Source organism: Pygocentrus nattereri, chromosome 5, assembly GCF_015220715.1.
Source record: "Pygocentrus nattereri isolate fPygNat1 chromosome 5, fPygNat1.pri, whole genome shotgun sequence".
NCBI classification, from domain to species: Eukaryota; Metazoa; Chordata; class Actinopteri; order Characiformes; family Serrasalmidae; genus Pygocentrus; species Pygocentrus nattereri.
Window position 1 is genome coordinate 21,820,564 of NC_051215.1, and position 20,087 is coordinate 21,840,650.

General features: G+C 40.6%; 1 protein-coding gene across 2 annotated transcripts in view; it reads right to left on the bottom strand.

The window, feature by feature from the left end:
* Window positions 1-20,087, bottom strand: part of tmem63ba (transmembrane protein 63Ba) — a 68,592-nt gene that overhangs the window by 41,370 nt on the left and 7,135 nt on the right. The window contains exons 2-4 of one of the 2 annotated variants that reach the window (XM_037538793.1): window positions 12,806-13,047; window positions 10,179-10,258; window positions 5,200-5,238 (exon numbers count right to left, since the gene is read on the bottom strand). In XM_037538793.1, coding sequence (XP_037394690.1) covers window positions 5,200-5,238; window positions 10,179-10,258; window positions 12,806-13,003 — 317 coding nt within the window. In that variant the 5' untranslated portion in view covers window positions 13,004-13,047. The remainder of the gene's footprint in view (window positions 1-5,199; window positions 5,239-10,178; window positions 10,259-12,805; window positions 13,048-20,087) is intronic. The other variant, XM_017702665.2, reaches the window with a different exon arrangement.

Sequence of the window (20,087 nt, forward strand, 5' to 3'; positions counted from 1 at the left end):
CAAGTCAGAGTTTTTTTTTGGGTTTCCATGGTAAACACAGGGCTCAGGGCTCGCCAAGGATTTCTAATAATGACCACTGACAGAGTAGATCTAATTACCTCACATGCAGCACCAAAGTGATATAATAATCCACCTCTACCATATTGTGCATTTATACAGCAGAGTAGCACTTTGCATGTCTAATTCCGGCCTTACACCAAACAAATTTTCAAGCGCGAGAGTTGAGTCACGCTTGTGTCATCTGTTATGATAATATTACAGTTTTAAGTTTTGGCTTATGCCAGGGGTACACAACTCCGGTCCTGGAGGGCTGGTGTCCAGCACAGTTCAGAGGTTTCCCAGCTGAAACACACCCACTTAACATGGCAATTAAATGTAATCAGGTGTGTTGGATTAGGTAACTCACAAAACTGTGCTGGACACCTGGGAACCAGCCGTGTGACCGGAAGTTCGCCAGTTCAATCCCCTTGGCTGACAATCCATGACTGAAGTGTCCTTGAGCAAGACACCTAACCCTCAACTGCTCCCCGGGCGCTGCGGATAGGGCTGCCCAATGCCCTGGGCAAGAGTGCTCACTGCCTCCTAGTGTGCATGTATGTGGGTGTTTCACTGCACGGATGGGTTAAATGCAGAGGTCTAACTCCTCTGTGTGCAAACACAGTCAGCTGATGGTTTTCAATAATTGAATTCAATGATTAAAGAATCAATTTTCCTTTTGCTTCCTGTTACAGTGGTTTCTTGTTTTTTATGGTTTAGTTCAGGACACGGAAATCAACAGCACCATAACGCTGCATGTTTCTCTATGGTAAATAATGTATTTGCATATTAATTAATAAAAACCTCAGAGATTATCTGCCAGAATATACAGTTTTACTGTAAACTGGGCTGAGCCCCAGATTTTTACAAACCCATCTGTACCGCTGTAGAGTGGAAGGAAAAGTGCTTCTCCACTTGCAAATTTCCATCAGGTGCATGATGGGAAAGAATCTCAAAAATCTAGTTACAATCTTACAAACAGTGACACTGCAAGTTTCCCAGTCTTTGCAAAATCAGACTTTGTGACTAAATGGTGACATTGTCTTTAGATGTGAGAGTTTCAGACTTTAGTCGTTCAAAATTTTTTCAAAGTCTTCTAGTGTATGGTTAGTATAAATCGTCAGCGAGCACAATGCAAAGTGTTAGTCATATGTTTCCATTACTTGTACCAGCTACATTAGTCTTATAGCTCCAGACAGCAAAGTTCTAACACCAAACACATCTTTTCTGGTGGGCTACGTTTGGGTTAAAGGGAAAACTGTGTGAATTTAACATCTGCATAACTTGAGCTTGTTTAAGGCCTCAGCTTACTCCTTGCGAAGCGAAATTCTTGAGTGTTGTGCAGAGCCGAAAGCTCGCATACTTTCAGCGGTTTTGTGTTGCCTGTCGCGAATGCTCTGCGTGACGCCATGTCATTTTATGATCAGCTTCACGGCTGCTGGAAAGCGATTCTTGCCGACTTTTGAGTTCAAACTGCCACCATTTAAGGTGGAACGAGGAAATTCGAACAAGAAGCAGGTGAACAGAAAGCCAGCTTCAGCCTTGTCATCTTGCAATCCTGTGCTTAGTGCTAGTTAGTATTACCGAAAAACAAACTTCTCCTCAAAGTTAACCATCTTTGTTTTATGGCACGCCTCTTTTTTATCCAATCAGAGGCTTTGTTGCGTAGTATCTTCATCAACAGAGTCCGCCCAGCTGTAGAGAAGCCTCAGTTGGTCGTTTTCTCCACAATCATGTCATATTGTTCGCTGAAACCAGGAGAACGTCGTCTCCGCAAGAAGTCTGCTGAAGTCTTAAGTTAGCTAGGACACCCACCACTCAGGCTATCACCCATCTTCATTAACCTCTCAACTCTCCTGTTCTGTTCATCATCATACCTTCTACACAGGAATCTAAACTCAAGTCTATGTTCATTGATTGAGAAAACACACACAGACACACAGTGAAGGTCCACATCACAGAAGAAAGACAGTCTCCACTAAGCCTAGAGAGAAAAGGGACATGCAAAAGAGAAAGGAATAATAGTTTAGTGTCAATCAGAGTCAGACTTAAGGAGGAGGAACTGTTCAGCAGACATGGAGTCAACGCTCTGCTGGACAGTGAGCAAAGACCCGAAGAACGTCTCTATGATCGAAGTACTCAGGACCTACTGGGTTTACAGTAAGTGCACAGTGACGGCTCCCGCTTAAGAAGGGTTTGTATACGAATGTCAAACCCTTCCTATTTTCAGCATAATGAACACTAAACCAACCACAGACATGAATAAACACTACACGCTTAAAGAAGATGGTTCGTCAAAAGTTCCTCAGTAAAGACAAATGGTTTTTATAGAACTATAAACACTCACAGAACCACTTGCATGAGTTGCAAACATGTTATTCATTTTAATGGAGAATGTGCAGTAGATGGTTCTACATGGAACATTTTTGAATTCTATATAGCACCAAAAAGTGTTCTTCTATTGTATACAACCTTGACAATATAACAGTAGCAGAACCCTTTTTGGTGCTATATAGGACCATCTACAGCACATTCACCATCAATCTAAATAACCCTTTCACAATGCAAAGAACCCTTTAGTCATGCAAAGGGTTTTTTACGTGTTCCTGGTCCCACTTTCTTTGCTGAAGAACCCTTAAAGAACCATCTCATTTTAAGAGTGTAGATTCTACTTCAAGGCTCTGTTGTCTAAACTACTTTGGCCTCGTCCACATGTATCAGGATATTTCTAAAACAGTTAAAAACATGAAAGAAATGCACACTGACTGAATGAAGTGTGTTGGGTTTGGGTTGGAGCTGAAACCAGCAGGAAGGAAGATCTCTGGAGTTTTGGTGACCACTGTCCCCTTTTTTCTTACCCAAAAAGGACTTAACTGCTGCAAATAAATGAGAGCGTGCTGGAGGGATTTCACTCAGACTGCACTGAGCAGTAACTTAAAGTGGTGGTTGCTGAGTTTGGCTCAGGTATAAAGCAATTTTGAGCAACTTATAAACGTTCATTACTCCCCCGTTCACTGAAAGGATGTCACCATAAAGACTGCTTTTAAGCCCATAGTTAAAATATATTAGAAAAACTTACTAGTTAAAAACATATCACCTGAGGGTTGCCAGATTGGACAATGCAATAATATTGTATCTATGTAATGGTGAATGGTGAATAATAATAATAATAATAATAATAATAATAATATTAACAATAACAACAACAACAACAACATATTACATTTATTCTAACTATTAATACTAATAGTTTGCTATAAGACAAACAACTTCTGAATAAAATAATGATAGTGACAAAAGCAACAATAAGACAAACAGTATTGTCTCCCATTCAGGCACTAAAGTGAAACACGTCGAGCTTTTCTTATTTAAAAAAAAAAGTATTAATTTAAGCTTTATAGAACGTGAGCCAAGACAACACCAGTAGAGTAAGATTTCATGTCAATGAGACAACAAAACACTGACATTCGTGAAACAATCTGAAAACGGCCTACGACTTCCCTACAGTACAGTTTTGTAACTATTGTCCAAAGCCTTTCTGATTTAGAGCTGTATGAGAGCATGATTTTTGCAATTTAAGCCCCACCCCTTTTTTTGGTAGTGCCCAGACACTACACAGTATTTTAATTCCAACATTTCTAACAATTTCTTTGGTTAAAATAATCAATTAGGAGTCTTCTGACAGACTTGCGTGAAAAATCAGCAGCTAACAAATTTGCATAATTTATGCAAACTACAAATTATCTTAAAATCAAGAGGGTGGAATTACATGGTCTTTTTTTGTACAGCGTAAGTAAATTTTTGTCTCTATGACATATGGTTCTGGAGATTTTAAAAAAAGCTCCGCCCTGTAGAGCCCATGTGTCAAACACAAGGACAATATTATTATTTGGTGGGCTGAATAGGAATTTTCTATTAATATTAGCCTATTTCACCGTGAGGTACACTACAGTTCCCAGCATGCGCTGCAACGTAATGTGTGCTCCCACCCCCTCCCCAATAACGCTCTATGAGACAGCACCCAAAAAATAAATAAATAAATAAATAAAAAGTGATCTGCAGTTAACATAGTCTATTATTTTCTAGAAAATACTTTTTCTTTTTTTGATTTTTGAATAAAACAACAAGCACATAAGCACCTAAAGGACTCTCAGACTGTGAAAAACAAGATTCACTGGTCTGATTAAACCAAGATTTAACTTTGCAGCCTCCATTCTAAGCGTCATGTCTAGAGAAAACCAGGCACTGCCTTTCCCCTGCCCAACAACATGCCTACAGTGAGGCATGATGGTGGCAGCATCATGCTGTGGGGTAGCTTTTCAGCAGCTGGGACAGAGATTCTGGTCAGTTTTGAGGGAAAGCTGAATGGAGCAAAGTACAGAGATATTCTTATTGAAAACCTGACCCAGAGTGCTCGGGGACCTCAGACTGGGCCGAAGGTTCACCTTCCAACAAGACGACCCTCCTAAGCACACAGCCGAGACAGCACAGGAGTGGCTACGGGACGACTCTGAATGCCCCCGAGTGGCCCAGCCAGAGCCCTGACATTTTAAATATAAATAAAAGTAAATTGTTGTTTTCATTTAAAATTATTTTTTGAATCGTTCAAGTATTCAGTGCCTATTTATTGTGCCTTGTCATTTTGGCATATTTTGAATAAATAATGGCCAATTCATGGCAAAATGTTAAGTGTCTGAAAGTTCTATTGTGTTGTCAGGAGGCTAAAACGTGGAGAAAAGGAAACATAGGTTTTCAGAAATATCCATATACATGTGGACCTGGTCTAAGTCAACCACGCAGAGCTTTACCTCTCCCTATAAGCATCCTGCCTCTGAGAGGCACACGGTTCAAGAGCCAAGTCCAGAAAATGCATGCTGGGCAATCAAGTGAACATACTGGTTATAGGTTAAACAACACATGCAGAGAAGATCAGTCCACAACTACATTTAAGGAGCTGAGAAGAAGCCCTCCACCAACTGGAACTGATGTTCATACGGAACAGGAGAAGGTGAGAACGTGTGATTAAGAGAAATGTGTTGACAGAGACGTGTTAAAAGGATTCACGCCACCCAAGAGAGCGAGAGGGAGCAGAGAAGGTTAATTCAATAGGTGGAAGTGGAGCAGGAACTCCAAGGAACCGACGGACATAAAAACAAGACATACTATTCCAGTTCGTCCAGGCGCCGGTATCGCTGATCCTGCCTTCAGAGGAGAGAAAAAAGAAGAGGAAGAGAGGGAGGGGTCATGACGAGCTCATTCTCCAGTTGGACTCAAATGCCTGAGGTTCAAGCCTGCTGAGTGTGTGACTGGAAAGTTTCAACACAACCTTCAACTGATTTCTCAAGCAGTCATTCAGAAACAGAGGAATGATGTATCGTTTCTAATCACATTGCCAGTTTGAGTTACAGTATTGGGTTAAAGCCGTTTCAATGCTTCTCACACTGGATGTAAATGATGATAATTCAGTTTTTCTGAGTAATGACAATAAGCTTAGGGTATAAATTACAGTATTTCCTAGTCTACAGTGAAATAGGGAATGCATGCAGCCTATATGTAGCCTATAATGCAGCATGTAGGAATAATATAAAGACATCATCATTAACATCAACATCAACTTTAGTAGAGGTGGTGTAGCGGTGAAGGACTGTGGTGGATTAAGACAAACCTAAAAGCAAAAATACAGATGAGGTTGTTAGACACTATTGATATTATGGTAACACTTTATTTGAAGGCTACCTACATAAGGGCTTCATGACGCATTCATAAGCGCTGAATAATGTGTTTATGACGCACTACTTGAACATTTATTAAGTGCTTATATCGGTTCTCGCAACCTGACATGAAATAAATGACATTATACTGACATAATATGAATAAACCTTGAACATATTTACAGCACTATACATAACTATATATGTCAGCATTCTTAAGACGACATTGTATTAATATCAGGTGACATATGCCTGGAAACCATCCCCTCTTCCCTCCATGGCATAGATGATTGATGCAATTATGTACAGTGTTTTAAATATGTTTAGTGCTGTAAATATGTTCAACGTTTATTCATATTATGTCAGTACAATGTCATTTATTTCATAAAACATCTTGTCACGTTGCGAGAACCGACATAAGCACTTAAATGTTCAAGTAGTGCTTCATAAACACATTATTCAGTGCTTATGAGTGTGTTATGAAGCCCTTATGTAGGTAGCCTTCAAATAAAGTGTTAACTTTATGATACACACTGACCAGGCATAACATTTTCGCTTACTGTCCATTTTATCAGCTCCACTTACTCTATAGCTGCACTTTGTAGTTCTACAGTTACAGACTGTAGTCCATCTGTTTCTCTGATACTTTGTTACCCCCCTTTTACCCTGTTCTTCAGGTGGTCAGGACCCCCATGGATCCTCATAAAGCAGGTACTGCTTAGGTAGTGGATCATTCTCAGCACTGCAGTAACACTGACGTGGTGGTGGCGTGTTAGTGTGTGTTGTGCTGGTCTGAGTGGATCAGACACAGCAGTGCTGCTGGAGTTTTTAAACACCTCAGTGTCACTGCTGGACTGAGAACAGTCCACCAACCAAAAACATCCAACCAACAGTATCCTGTGGGCAGTGTCAAAGTTACTGATAAAATATATCCTTGAGTTATCATTAATAAAAGGTTTGCAGCAATTATTAAATTAGAAATAGATTAAAATAGAGTATAGAGTCATTTTTAACTGCGCCAGATAGAGCCATGCAGCCTTAGGTAGGAAAACAGGCCTCAAAAGCTTCTAGGTGAGAGGTGTCTGTGCCAGGCACTTTTAGAAGGCCTTGAGAGATAAGTGAACATCTCCAAGTAAAGAAATACGGCCTGTTCACTAAAAGCAAGTTAGCTTTTAGTGAGGAGATAGATGATCTACGAGCATGAATGGGTGGTAACTCAAATAAAAAGGCCCAATATGGAAAGTCATAAAAATGGTCCTTGTCAAAGACAAAGCATAGAGGTGTCAAAAAAGTAAATTTAACATAGCAAATATAACGAAAGCCAATGGAAAGCTTAGGGTGGTTGGAGAGGAGGAGTGAAGAGAGTGCCCTGGGAAGGGGCACTGACCATATTCAAAAAACATAAAAACTGATGTCATGTGTTGAATCTTTGCATTTTTGGTGATCCGGGAGCCGACTTGTCACCTGAAACTTAATAAATGAAGAGGACCTTCTCCTTCCTCAAAAGAACCATCAGCTGAAGTTTGGTTTTTCATTTTTCTTTAACCCTCTGCAAGAATGCTTTTTAATCTTTTTGACTGTATTATCTTTTCTGCATTTTGCAAAAATCCTTTGATTTTAATGATCCTTTTTTGCATTAGAGAGCAGAATAATTTTGCACTAAAACCTAACTTAGAATTAATTGATAGGTAACATCACGCATTTCATCCACATCATCCAGGACTCGGGGTAGGATGGCGAGGCGCTCTGAGTCCTGACAGCAGCATCCTGTGACCACTGATGAAGGACTAGAAGACAACCAACACAAACTGCAGAGCAAGATGAGCTATCGTCTATGACTTTACATCTACAAGGTAGACCGACTAGATAGGAGTGTTTAATAGAGTGGACAGTGAGTGGACACAGTGTTTAAAAACTGCAGCAGCACTGCTGTATCTAATCCACTCGCACTCGCACCAGCACAACACACACTAACACACCACCACCACGACCGTGTTACTGCAGTGCTGAGGAGGGGGCTAACAAAAGGGGGTTGAAGTATGAGAGAAACAGATGAACTACAGTCTGTAACTGTAGAACTACAACGTGCAGCTATAGAGTAAGTGGAGCTGATAAGATGGAGAAAGAGCGTAGAAAGAAGGAGGTGGGCAGAATGTTACGCCTGATCAGTGTGTATACACACAAATGCAAAAGTTGGTCAAATGAGGTTTTGTTGACTTTCTGCAGACATCTTGGGAAGCTTGGCTCATTATCAGAAACCATTAGGCATTAAACGTGTCTGTAAAAGCACATTATCATTAGATGAAATGCAAATTAACACAAACAAAGCAAAAAGCAACAAGAATTTCTTGTTAATAAATAAATAAATAAATAAATAAATATAAATAAATAAAAGATAATATCTGCTGAGCTAGTCTGAGCAAACAAATTTCTGGTTCCAGATTTCTCCAAACATCATATGTTTTCATTAAATTTTGCACACCTCGTTTAAAAGTACAGGTACTGCCGGAAATCTAGAAATAATAGTGGGCTTTTCCTAGGAGAGGTTTGGAAATGGTCAAACGAACACAGTGACATACAAAATACAAAACACTAGTTATTAATTATATTATTCACATTTAGTGTAATAATAGTTCTCTAAGCAAATAAATAAAGAATGATCACACAATTAGCTTTTGAAAATCTAATGTTGCAACGCCTCTGCACAATATTGCTTATTGTTTGGACATATTACTCAGCACAAGGTGGTAATCTAAGGTCCTACGGAGGTTCAGGTCTAATCTGACATTCTGGCCCCATTGGAGCAGGATGTGCAAAACAGATCAATAATTCCCATGTGAGTAAACAAAGTGTGAAACAGAGCTGAGTCAGTCGCAGTAGACGTTGACGTAGAAGTCAGGAACACTGGAACCAGAACAAAGAGCAGCAGAGTTTCTGACAGTGAGTCAGCCAGCAGTGAGGGCCGGCAGGAAAACCCCACATAAAACATTCAAAATGTAATGTATGACAGATCAGATAACTGGATGGATCCATTCACTGTATTGATTGGACAATCAGTCACTCAGACTCCATAAAATTTCATAAGGTAAAACATCAACAGGCTGGCTGCACTACGACTGCTGATCTGTACTGGAAAATACAGTGATGAGCTTTTTATTACTTAATATATTTACAATTTATTATATATTTATAATATATTTATTATTATTTAATTTTTATTATTACTACTAGTGTCATAGATGATGATGAGATGATGATAATGATAGTTTTGGTCTGACCACAAATCGGTCATTTTTATGCCCGTTTCCTATTTAAGCTGTTATTTTATTATTATTTTTTATTTCTCTTAAATTTTTTGTCTTGCTAATTTTCATTTATTTTAATTGATAAACTTTTGAATCCCTGGCTGCGTCCCAATTGCGTACTAAACACTAATACTATATAGCTAACGAAATAACGTGCGTTCACAAACAAATTTCCTACAGAAACACTAACGAATGAAAACATTAGTGAGCACAACACATTTGTTTTTATAGAATATTTGACAAATTTGTGACCAACTCACATTTATACACCACTTCTGGTCCCGCTACCACCTCAGCTGCTCTCGCGTCGCCGTCCGGCATTTTTTCAGAATTTTCCAGACTCAAGAAGCTCCTCCCTTTCTGTTTCCCGTTGGATTGTGGGACAAGCGTTCATCATTACTATACTCAAAAATGGACTGGTTCTAAGCATGCATTGTGGATTTTTGAGTGTACTCAACTTTGACACTTGTGACTGTACTACATACTACATACTCAAACAATAGTTCGTATAATAATAGTATTAACTATGCAATTGGGACGCAGCACCTGTGTAATCTGCTAAGCTACGCTGTGAGGGTCACCCTCAATGTACTTCTGACTCGCAATAAAGATTATTAATTGATTAATTTATGCATAATTTAATATGTTGCCCCTATCCATTTAGCTTTTTTTTTTAACCATATCTCTGTTCATGAACACACATTTGTCTATACTGACAAATACAATCTCAAAAGATATTACTTGTGCAAATTTGAGTGGATACTTGCACTGGAAGCATATTACATTACAAAAAAACAAAGGTGTCTGAATCCTGAACACGTCCCTCACTGCATTCAGGACAAATGATTTCACCCATAGTCTTTCATTTTGTTGTAAACACACTGACAGTATGATTTGTCTGCACAGCAGCTGACCGAGTGCGACCAGCTGAACAAACGCGGTCCAGATGTGTCAACGTCTATACAGAGTGTCCAGTGAGAGAAAGTGACTCAGCACCGCAATGATACGTTTCTAAGAAGGCTTCTGACAGTGGGACGACAATCAGCATCAGTCTTTTGAAGCGCATGTTCCACAGAAACAGAGGGCGTGGAATTTATTTGAATTTAGTGAGACTCGTGTTTGTTACCTGTCTGCGTCTGAGACCAGCGCCAGACGCCCATAATCCCACGCAACTTTCCTCAGGAAAGAGAACACAAAGAGCAGAACCTGGAGAAAGACAAGCGCCACATGCAAGTTCATTACAATATAATAAAAGAAGATTGTAGAGATTATAAGTACAAATAACATGATACAGATAAAATGAACTTATTAGACTGAGGTGCAACACTTAAAATGAATTTAATTACAAAAAAGAAAAAAGGATTAAACTGACTTAACTATAATCCTCTGCACATATTGCACAAGATAAGGTGATTAACTGGAGAATTATACGGAAATTCGAGAAGCACAGAAACCTGCAACTTTCTTCCTTTCAACATAAACAATGTAAAAGATGAATTTTTAGGGATGAGTGCATTTTTAGCATGTTGTGAAAATGAAAATATGACTGAAAACACAGGGTGACTCAAAAAGATTCCTCCAATTTCAAAGTGCCATATTTGGGGGGAGGGATTTTTACCCAATTTTCTCCCCAATTTAAATATCTCCAATTCTACCTGCTAGTTGGGACTCCCCCAGTCACAGTATACTATTCTAGGAGGGTGAATGCTAACGCAGGCTTCCTCTGAGACCTGTGAAACCAACCACTGCTTCTTTTCGAACTGCCGCTCATGCAACGTCACGGGATAGCCGAACATGCTCTGAGGAAAGCGCCAACCGCCAGATCTGTTATGTCAGCTAACAGACGCCTGCGCTGACTAGCATTGCATTGAGTGATGTGGCATCACTAGGGACCAGTGCTTAGATGGTTGTACTTAGTAGCCAAAGCGCCACATTTTTACAACCGTGAGGCACCTAGGAACCAATCACAATCCAATTGAAAGAGGGGGTCACAGAGTCAGAGCAGTTTATAAGGAACCTGGCCACTTGCTAAATCACCCCCCCCCCCCTTCACTAATGGGAGAGAATAGAGCTCTACAGCTCAAAACAAGAAGTTAAAATAGTTTCTAATCACTTAGACCATTCCTTTAAATTTTAGACAGTATAAGGATGCATTTCACTAAACAAAGAAATCTTACCTGTATTTTTCCCTTTTTTTCTACAGTAAACGGGTTATGGGCAGCAGGAGGCGGGCTTTACTGCTAGAGAGTGATGATTGATTGGCGAGCAGAGCAGCTCATTGGCTGTCCATGCTCACAGATGACATGAATGTACATGAGACGCCATTTTAAACTCCTATAACTCGAGTTTAAAGGCTTTAAAAATATAACAGCACTGTTTAAATGTTTAAGCATTTATATACTAAGATTTTGCTCAAATGCTTCATAGCAACCCATTTATATTGGACTTGCTCGTGGAGCGCCCTCTAGTGCTTGAGAATCCTGCAAGTCATTGCAGAGCAGGAATTCTTCTGACTGCCACCGGAAGATGGCTCCTTTCAGTCTGAGAGGAGATGAGACCCCTGAGCAGAAAGCATTCTGCGGTCTCCACGTCAATAACAGTGAATCCGTCATAACTGTGCAGCGTGATTTTTGTGGACAGTGAAGCTCGAACAGCTCCAATCGCTCGCTGTTGGTTCCACAGGACTGGATGATCTCCGAAATTGCAGTGAAAGAGCCGTGAGTGCAGCAACACCAGACACGCTCAATCCAGTACTTGCTGAATTTGACTATGGCGTTGATGTCGTCTGTACAGCTGGAGGAGGTTCAGACTGACCACTTGTACAACTACATAATAAACTTCACGCTCATTTAAACCACTTACAGTTTACAGCATTGATCTGTAACGATTTACAAGGGAAATAAATCATTTTGAAATTAGATTAATCTTTCTGAATCAACCTGTAGCTGGACAACATTGCTGGGATTCAAAAGGACTGTGAGACATCCAACTAAATTTCTAAATATCATAGATGTGTTTGATATGGTTCTATATACAACCTTTTCAAGAAGGGTTCTATACAGCACCAAAAAGAGTTCTTCTACTGTTACACACTCTTAGTAAAAAGGGTTCTATACAGCACCAAAAAGAGTTCTTCTACTGTTACACACTCTTAGTAAAAAGGGTTCTATATAGTACCAAAAAGAGTTCTTCTATTGTTACACACCCTTAGTAAAAAGGGTTCTATATAGTACCAAAAAGGTTTTATTTGCATGTAACAATTGTTGAACCCTTTTTGGTGCTAGAACCCTTTTCAAAAAGGTTCTATTTAAACCATCTACAGCACATTCTCCTCCAGTTTGAAGAACCATTTCACCACACCAAGAACACTTTAAATCACGGTTCTACAAAGACATCAAAGAAGCATTAAAGAACCTTTTTTTCCCTTCTTTTTATTTCTTTTTAAGAGAGAAGGCTTGACATTGTAACAACAGAAGAACCCTTCTTGGTGCTATATTGAATCCTTTTCAAAAAGGTTCTATACAAAAACATTTACAGCATGTTTTCCATCAATGTGAAGAACCATTCAGCAATGCAAAAAAAAAACCATTGTGCTGTGTGGCATATAATAAAAGGATCTGTATATTTCTTCACTGACGAACCCTTGATGAACCATCATTTTTACGAGTGTATAGCTAATGGTATGGGTGGGGGTGGGACAGGGTTTACTGTAAAAATGTAAGTAAAACATATGTAGAAATGTCTATAATGTACCAGGAAACCCATAAAGTCCAGAGCGAGGACAGTAGGCACACCCCCGAAGGGCAGGCCCTGCAGCACGGTACTGCGGATGCGGGCTGAGTAACAAAAGTCCTTAGAGGTGTTCAAGGCGGAACAGTTATCCCGCTCAGTGCAGGACTGAGCCCAGCCAAATAAACCCATCATCAGCAACACGACCACCTCCAACATCATACGCTGCACCCTCACCACTGCTGCATCCTGTACTCCCACGCCACCTACAACACACAGAGACAGAGAGAGAGAGAGAGAGAGAGAGAGAGAGAGAGAGAGAGAGAGAGAGAGAGAGAGAGAGAGACAGAGAGACAGAGAGACAGAGAGAGAGAGAGAGAGAGAGAGAGAGAGAGAGAGGGGGGGGGGGGGGGGGGGGGGGGGCGGATGCACAATTCCATCAGATATAATAATTCATAATTCATTATCAACACATATTTGCTTCAAATTATACAACAGCCATGCAAGCTGATTGGTTGAGAGGCGTTCTAACTGTGCTGATTTCACCATAACATCACAGCTTTTTCACTCCACTGAGATGGGAGTGAATGACTGACAGCTGTAGGAGACGCTCAAGCCATTTGAACGTTTTTACTTTTCACATTTGACTGACAGCCGATTTGGTCAGACTCTGAAGATGAGACGACACTAAATTCCCAAACTGTCATCACCACTGAGCAGCTTTTCAGTCGGCAGCTGTGACAGAAGAACAGCTAAACAACCTGGAATCAGTCAGAAATGAACCCAATACCATTCACCAAACTAAATGGGCTGTAAGAAGCTTTACAGACTGTAGTTACTGCAGTGCTGAGAATGATCCACCATCCAAATAGTACCTGCTCTGTGAGGGTCCATGGGGGTCCTGACAACTGAAGAACAGGGTAAAGGGGGCTAACAAAGTATCAGAGAAACAGATGGACTACAGTCTGTAACTGTACAACTACAAAGTGCAGCTTTAGAGTAAGTGGAGCTGATAAAAGGACAATGAGCCTAGAAACGAGGAGGTGGTCATGTTACGCCTGATCTGTGTATATTGCTATATCGCTGTTGTCAGAAGAAAACCTTTTATCTCCATTTTTGAAGTTTTCCCGTTTTTGACAATTTGAAAATGCCTGTTGCTCTTTATATTGTGTGTAAATTTCATGATGAATGGACTGAAAGAAACGGCCCAAAATCACTTGGGAAAAAACGTCTGGTTCCATTGATTTACATCAAAAGTAAAGTAGGTTCTCCCGTAAAGTTTTTTTGGAGATACAAAGTTTTCTTCTGACACAGACATCAGCACCAGCAGCAAATATGGTCTATGAACTTGGTCATGAAGTACTTTAAAAACCAAACAAATATAATTAGCATTTATAACACTGTACACACAGCTCTGTTGACAGAAAAAACAAACCTGCCATGTGGATTCTCTTCTTAGTGAAGGAAAACAAGAACCACCCTACAAAACATGAGACAGGAAAGACTGGTTTCCAGAGGAACTAGAGAACCGCACAGCAAGGCCAAAGAGGATCCCAGAACACCAACTGGGTGAAAGAGCAGAAGAGCAGGACAGCCAAGAATCTGGAGAGTGAGGCTTGTGCTTCTCGCTCGCTCACTGACTCACCAATAAACACACACTTCCCGGACGGGACAACAGTGCCTCTCAAGTGTGACTTGGGAATTCGGCAACAGCATGAAAAACAAAGTTGGCGACAGTTGAGAACTGATCCTACTAGGGACGAAACAATTACTCAATATTATTGATCAGGTCAACAATAAAATGAGTGGACAAATATTCCCATCATGGATTTTTCATTTGCACTGTCGTAATGATGTTCAACCTAGAACGGTCAGTTAACCCAGATGTTAAGAGCTTCTTGTTCAAATTTTCCCGTTCCACCTTAAATGGTGCCTGAGGCAGTAGAATGTAACTGCTTCACCATTTAAAGTGGAACGGGAAAATTTGAACAAGAAGCTGGCGAATGGGAAGCAACTTCAGCCTTCACGACTTTTTAGTGTTTGTCAGGTTCTTGTTACAGATTAAACACATCAGGAAACCAGCTGGCGTGACTATAAAACACATAAGTCCATTCATCTCCAAATGATCGATGTTCATCTTAAATCTCTCTCTGTGCCGTTTCCTTAGCTACTAGCTGGGCAAGATTGTTGTCTGTGTTGCTAAGGACAGCATTCCTATTTCTACTGTTATATCAAAATATGCAAAACCTTTTTTTTTTTTTTAACTATTTGTTAACTAGTTTCTCATTTTGGGAAAAAAAACAATGACGTATAAAAAGGATAATAAAACATCTTTCCAGTTTTATGCAGTAAACTGGGCAACAGAACAATTACAGCACTACTACAGAGTGCCAACTGGTCAGCATCGCTGCTACCGAGCGCCGATTGGTTAGTGTCACTGCTACTGAGATCTGATTGGTTAACATTACTGCTACTGAACGCTGATTGGTTAGTGTTACTGCTACTGAGTTGACTGGTTAACATTACTGCTACTGAGCGCTGATTGGTTAGTGTTACTGCTACTGAGTTGACTGGTTAACATTACTGCTACTGAGTCCTGACTGGTTAGAACCATTTTCTTAACAAAAAACCCTTAAAGAACCATCTTTTTAAAAAGACTGGTCATTTTATTGTTTTAGCTCCACATTTACAGGCCACATTTAACCACCAACAGCTGATTAACTCAGATGAACAATCGAATACCAATATTAGTTTTTCTGAGGTCCTAGATCCCACGCAGAACGTAAAGATCCATAAAGAATGGCAGTGCCGCCTCCGGCTATACACAAACAGAGTCGTGCTTATGCTCTTCCAACCACTCGGTGACATTAGGCAACAAGGAGGCCCAACAATAGACAAACGCAGGGTCAGTCAGCCTAGCTGGTCTTTCCCTGTTCCTCTGAGATTTCAGCTCAATACTGTAAAGCAGAGCTCTATCCATCTCCGCCACCTTCACACTCTAAGGCCCAGTCTCATTTCCTCTTTCTACTAATACCCCTTGTTTTCATGTGTCACCCTAACCCCTTGGAACTGAGTTACAAGGTAGTGGTTGAAATCTTTCCTCTGAAATAGGACCCTCAATTAAAAGGAGCATCACTTCATTAACAGCTACTAGCTCTGCTCTGTAGGCAACCCTGCCCATCTGTAGTGACAGCAGAGGAGGGTAAAGTTCAGCTCCTCACTGCTGGGTTTTAGTTACATTTAGGGCATCACATGCCTTCAAAGAGGGGGCAATTATTTATTTTTTTATTTTACAACAGGTGTCGTGTCAAAGCAGCTTTATAGGAAAATCCAGTTCCGAGCCCCCAAGAGCATCACCAATGGCGACAGTGGCAAGGAAAGACTCCAGAAGAGCAAGAGGAAGAAACCTTAAGAGGAACCAAGACTCAAAAGGAGAAGCCATCCTCCTTTGGTCCACACCGGACAGCAAACAGCGTTAGTATGAAATATTAGAATAAGGAAACGGCATCAGCATCAGGAAGGTGTCATAATAATATATAATTATTACTTTAATATTATTTATATTAACACATTAATATTAGAACTGACACTACATTCAGACTTATTTCATACTGAAACTAACCACTGCCCTGAAGGGTCAACTCCAAAAAGCTTTGAGGTAAGCAGTCTTACAATTTTAAGTTTACCTAACCTTTGTTTTTTTTTTTTTGTTTTTTTTTTCAATACAGTGAAGCACATACAGTCTAGACAGTGAAAACAAATACAGTCCAGAAGAATCAAGACTGAGGATTCACACAGCATAATAAACCATAACAGCCTACAGTTATACTATATATATATATATATATATATATATATATATATATATATATATACACACACACATACACACACATACACACACACACACACACAGAACTATAGTACATTAGTTTCTTGATAATGGCAGTTTGACTCTAATTAGTTAAAAGCTATGTAGCCTTGGTTTTTATTTCTACACCAGCCAAACGGCAGAATCTTGTTCTGGATGCTCAACAGGATTCACAACAAATTCACAAAAAGTAGAGCAGCCAGTAAAAGCTTCATGCTCCAGTTCTGTTGTTTGTTGTGTTTTGTTGTTGTATCAACCCAAAAAAAGCACAGGGCCAAACAGTGGCTGGGAAGATGCAGGTAGAACAAGCTATTTACTCTTAGTTCATCTGAGGCTGCTGTTCACACAGCAGGTAAAAGTGGCCCAAATCTGTGTGTCAGTGTGAACAGATAAACACACTGAATCTGACATTCAGCTCCGATTTGAGACGTTTTCATATGTGGAACTGAAATCCGACCCGTATTCAATCTGCGGCAACGCGAATCAGTCTGATCAGCCAGATCGAATTCCTGCGACTTTTATGTCAATCCAACTTGACATTAGTCATAATTTCGTGCTGCTGAGACTCTCAGACTGTTGATCACCATAGCAATACATACAACTATCGTGCCCAACTAGTAGCTAATGAAACAGAAAGAGAGAGAATTAAGACGAACATCATTAATTTGGAGACGAATGGACTGATTAGGACCTGTCCAGGGTGTATCCTGCCTTTCGCCCGAAGACTGCTGGGATAGGCTCCAGCATCCCCCCGCGACCCTGACGGAGAAGCGGCTTAGAAAATGGATGGATGGATGGATGGATGGACTGATTAGTGTATATAATCACTCCAGCTGATTTCCCGAATCTGCAGCGAGAAACGGACAAACACTAAAAAGTCACGAGGCTGAAGTCGCTTCCCGTTCACCAGCTTCTAATTCATCAGCGGCTTGTTCCCGTTCCACCTTATATGGTGCAGTAGTTACATTCTGGCACCTCTGGCACCTTTTAAGATGGAAAGGGAAAATCCAAACAAGAAGCTGTCGAATGAGAGGCTTCATAAAATAAAATGCCGAACGTTGAGAGATGATGGTCAATTGGACGTATAATGTTGTGGCTCCCAAGTTGGTTTGCTGAAAGGACAAAATGGCTATTCTCAACATCAGGGTTGCGACCCCTGAGTTAGACCAATCAGAGGCAACCAAATCTTCCAGTGTTGTGACATCACAACCGTAACTTACTGGCACTTTTTATTCAGGGTCAAGGCACAAGACAGAAAAAGTGGATATTCTGGTCTTCTTGGCACAAAAAAACAAGCAAAAAAGCAGATCAGAGGCTTAATTTTCACAATTTAAATCGCAGTCACGACAAAAGTCAGAAAAGTTGTAATGAGATTCACCCCAAATCTTTCAGCTCCTGCACTCAACAGTAATCAGTCAATAATGAAGCTGAAAACAAGCTAAAAATAATCTATTACAAGGACTAAACCAAAACTAGACGACATGACGACACGTGGAAAATGAATGATGGGCTGTGTTATCACTGGTTTTAGCCTGTTCACTACTGCGTTCCTTTCAACCCACTCAGCTGTCTGTCTGATTACTTCCAACGCCAAGTCATGAACACACACAGACCTGAGTCAGCAGCACAAAGTTGATTCAGGAGAAAGAGGCACAGAGGCACAGAGCACAATCAGATGGCGATTGGGAAAAGCAGGCAGGGATCAATAACCAGGCCCTGAGATATCATTCTGAGACTGAAAGCCTGCCACGGCAAATCTGAAACCCTACGACTGGACATCTCTCCCAAACGAAAGCACATCTTCTCTTTCCTGCATCTGCACTACTGACCAGCCATTCAGGCTATACGCTTTATAAGCAGTTGAAAAGGCTAAAGCCCACCGGTGGTTCCAAAACACACTGTCATATTCTTCATAACTTTCATATTTCATAAGCTACATTCAGAAGCTGGGTGTCGTATGATGATGTAAGTCTTCTTTCCAGTCAAATAGATGGTGATGTCATTTTAAACCCTTATAATAAAAGAAGCTGAACTCAGTTTGTTTTTCTACTGAAAGTTGACTCATTTTTCCACAAATCTGGGCTCTAAACTATAAACAGACGGCGTCTCTACAGTGATCTGCTCTGTAAACATTACTTTAATAAAATAATTATATAAATTATTTAATATAAAAAATAAATTATTTAAGAAAATAACAAAGAACATCTGAGAATTTGACAGAAGCTTTTAAAAATAAAATAAATTCAACTGATAAAACAAAAAATTTAAGGAAATGGGTGCGCTGGATTTATAACACTAGACAAAATGAGAATATCGTTACAAATCCGAATGCGGCACAATAATCGTTTTATCTTAATGAAAATCACAATTGAAAATGTGATACAGCATTGATGTGTCTGATCCACTCAGACGAGCACAACACACTAACACACCACCACAACGTCATTGTTACTGCAGTGCTGAGAATGACCCACCACCCAAATAGTACCTGCTCTGTGGGGGTCCATGGAGGTCCTGACCACTGGAGAACAGGGTAAAAGGCCGCTAACAAAGTATCAGAGAAACAGATGAACTACAGTCTGTAACTGTAGAACTACAAGATGCACTTACACTATATTTCCAAAAGTAGTTGCTCGTCTGGCTTCACACGCATATGAACTTGAGTGACATCCCATTCTTAATCCACAGGGTTTAATATGATGTCAGCCCACCCTTTGCAGCTATAACATCTTTAACTCCTCTGGGAAGGCTTTCCACAAGGCCTGAGGTCAGGACTCTGTGCAGGCCAGTCAAGTTCTTCCACACCAAACTCAAGCATCCATGTCTTCACAGACCTTGCTTCGTGCACTGCTGCACAGTCATGCTGGAACAGGAAGGGGCCGTCCCCAAGATGTTCCCGCAAAGTTGGGAGTGTGAAACTCTCTAAAATCTCTTGGTGCTGAAGCATTAAGACTTCCTTTCACTGGAACTAAGGGCTCGAGCCCAACCTGAAAAACAACCCCACACCATAACTTGACTGGCCTGCACAGAGTCCTGACCTCAACCCAATAGAACACCTTTGGGATGAATTAGAGAGGAGACTGCTAGCCAGGCCTTCTCATCCAACATCAGTATCTGACCTCACAAATGTGCTCCCCCTCCACCAAACTTTACATTTGGCACAATGCAGTCAGACAAGTACCGTCTCCTGGCAACCGCCAAACTCAGACTCGTCCATCGGATTCCCAGACGGAGAAGTGCGATTGGTCACTCCAGAGAACATGTCTCCACTGCTCTAGAGTCCAGTGGTGGTGCTTTACACCACTGCATTCCACGCTTTGCATTGCGCTTGGTGATGTAAGGTTTGGCTGCAGCTGCTCGGGCATGGAAACCCATTCCATGAAGCTCTCTATGCTGTTCTTGAGCTGATCTGAAGGCCACATGAAGTTTGGAGGT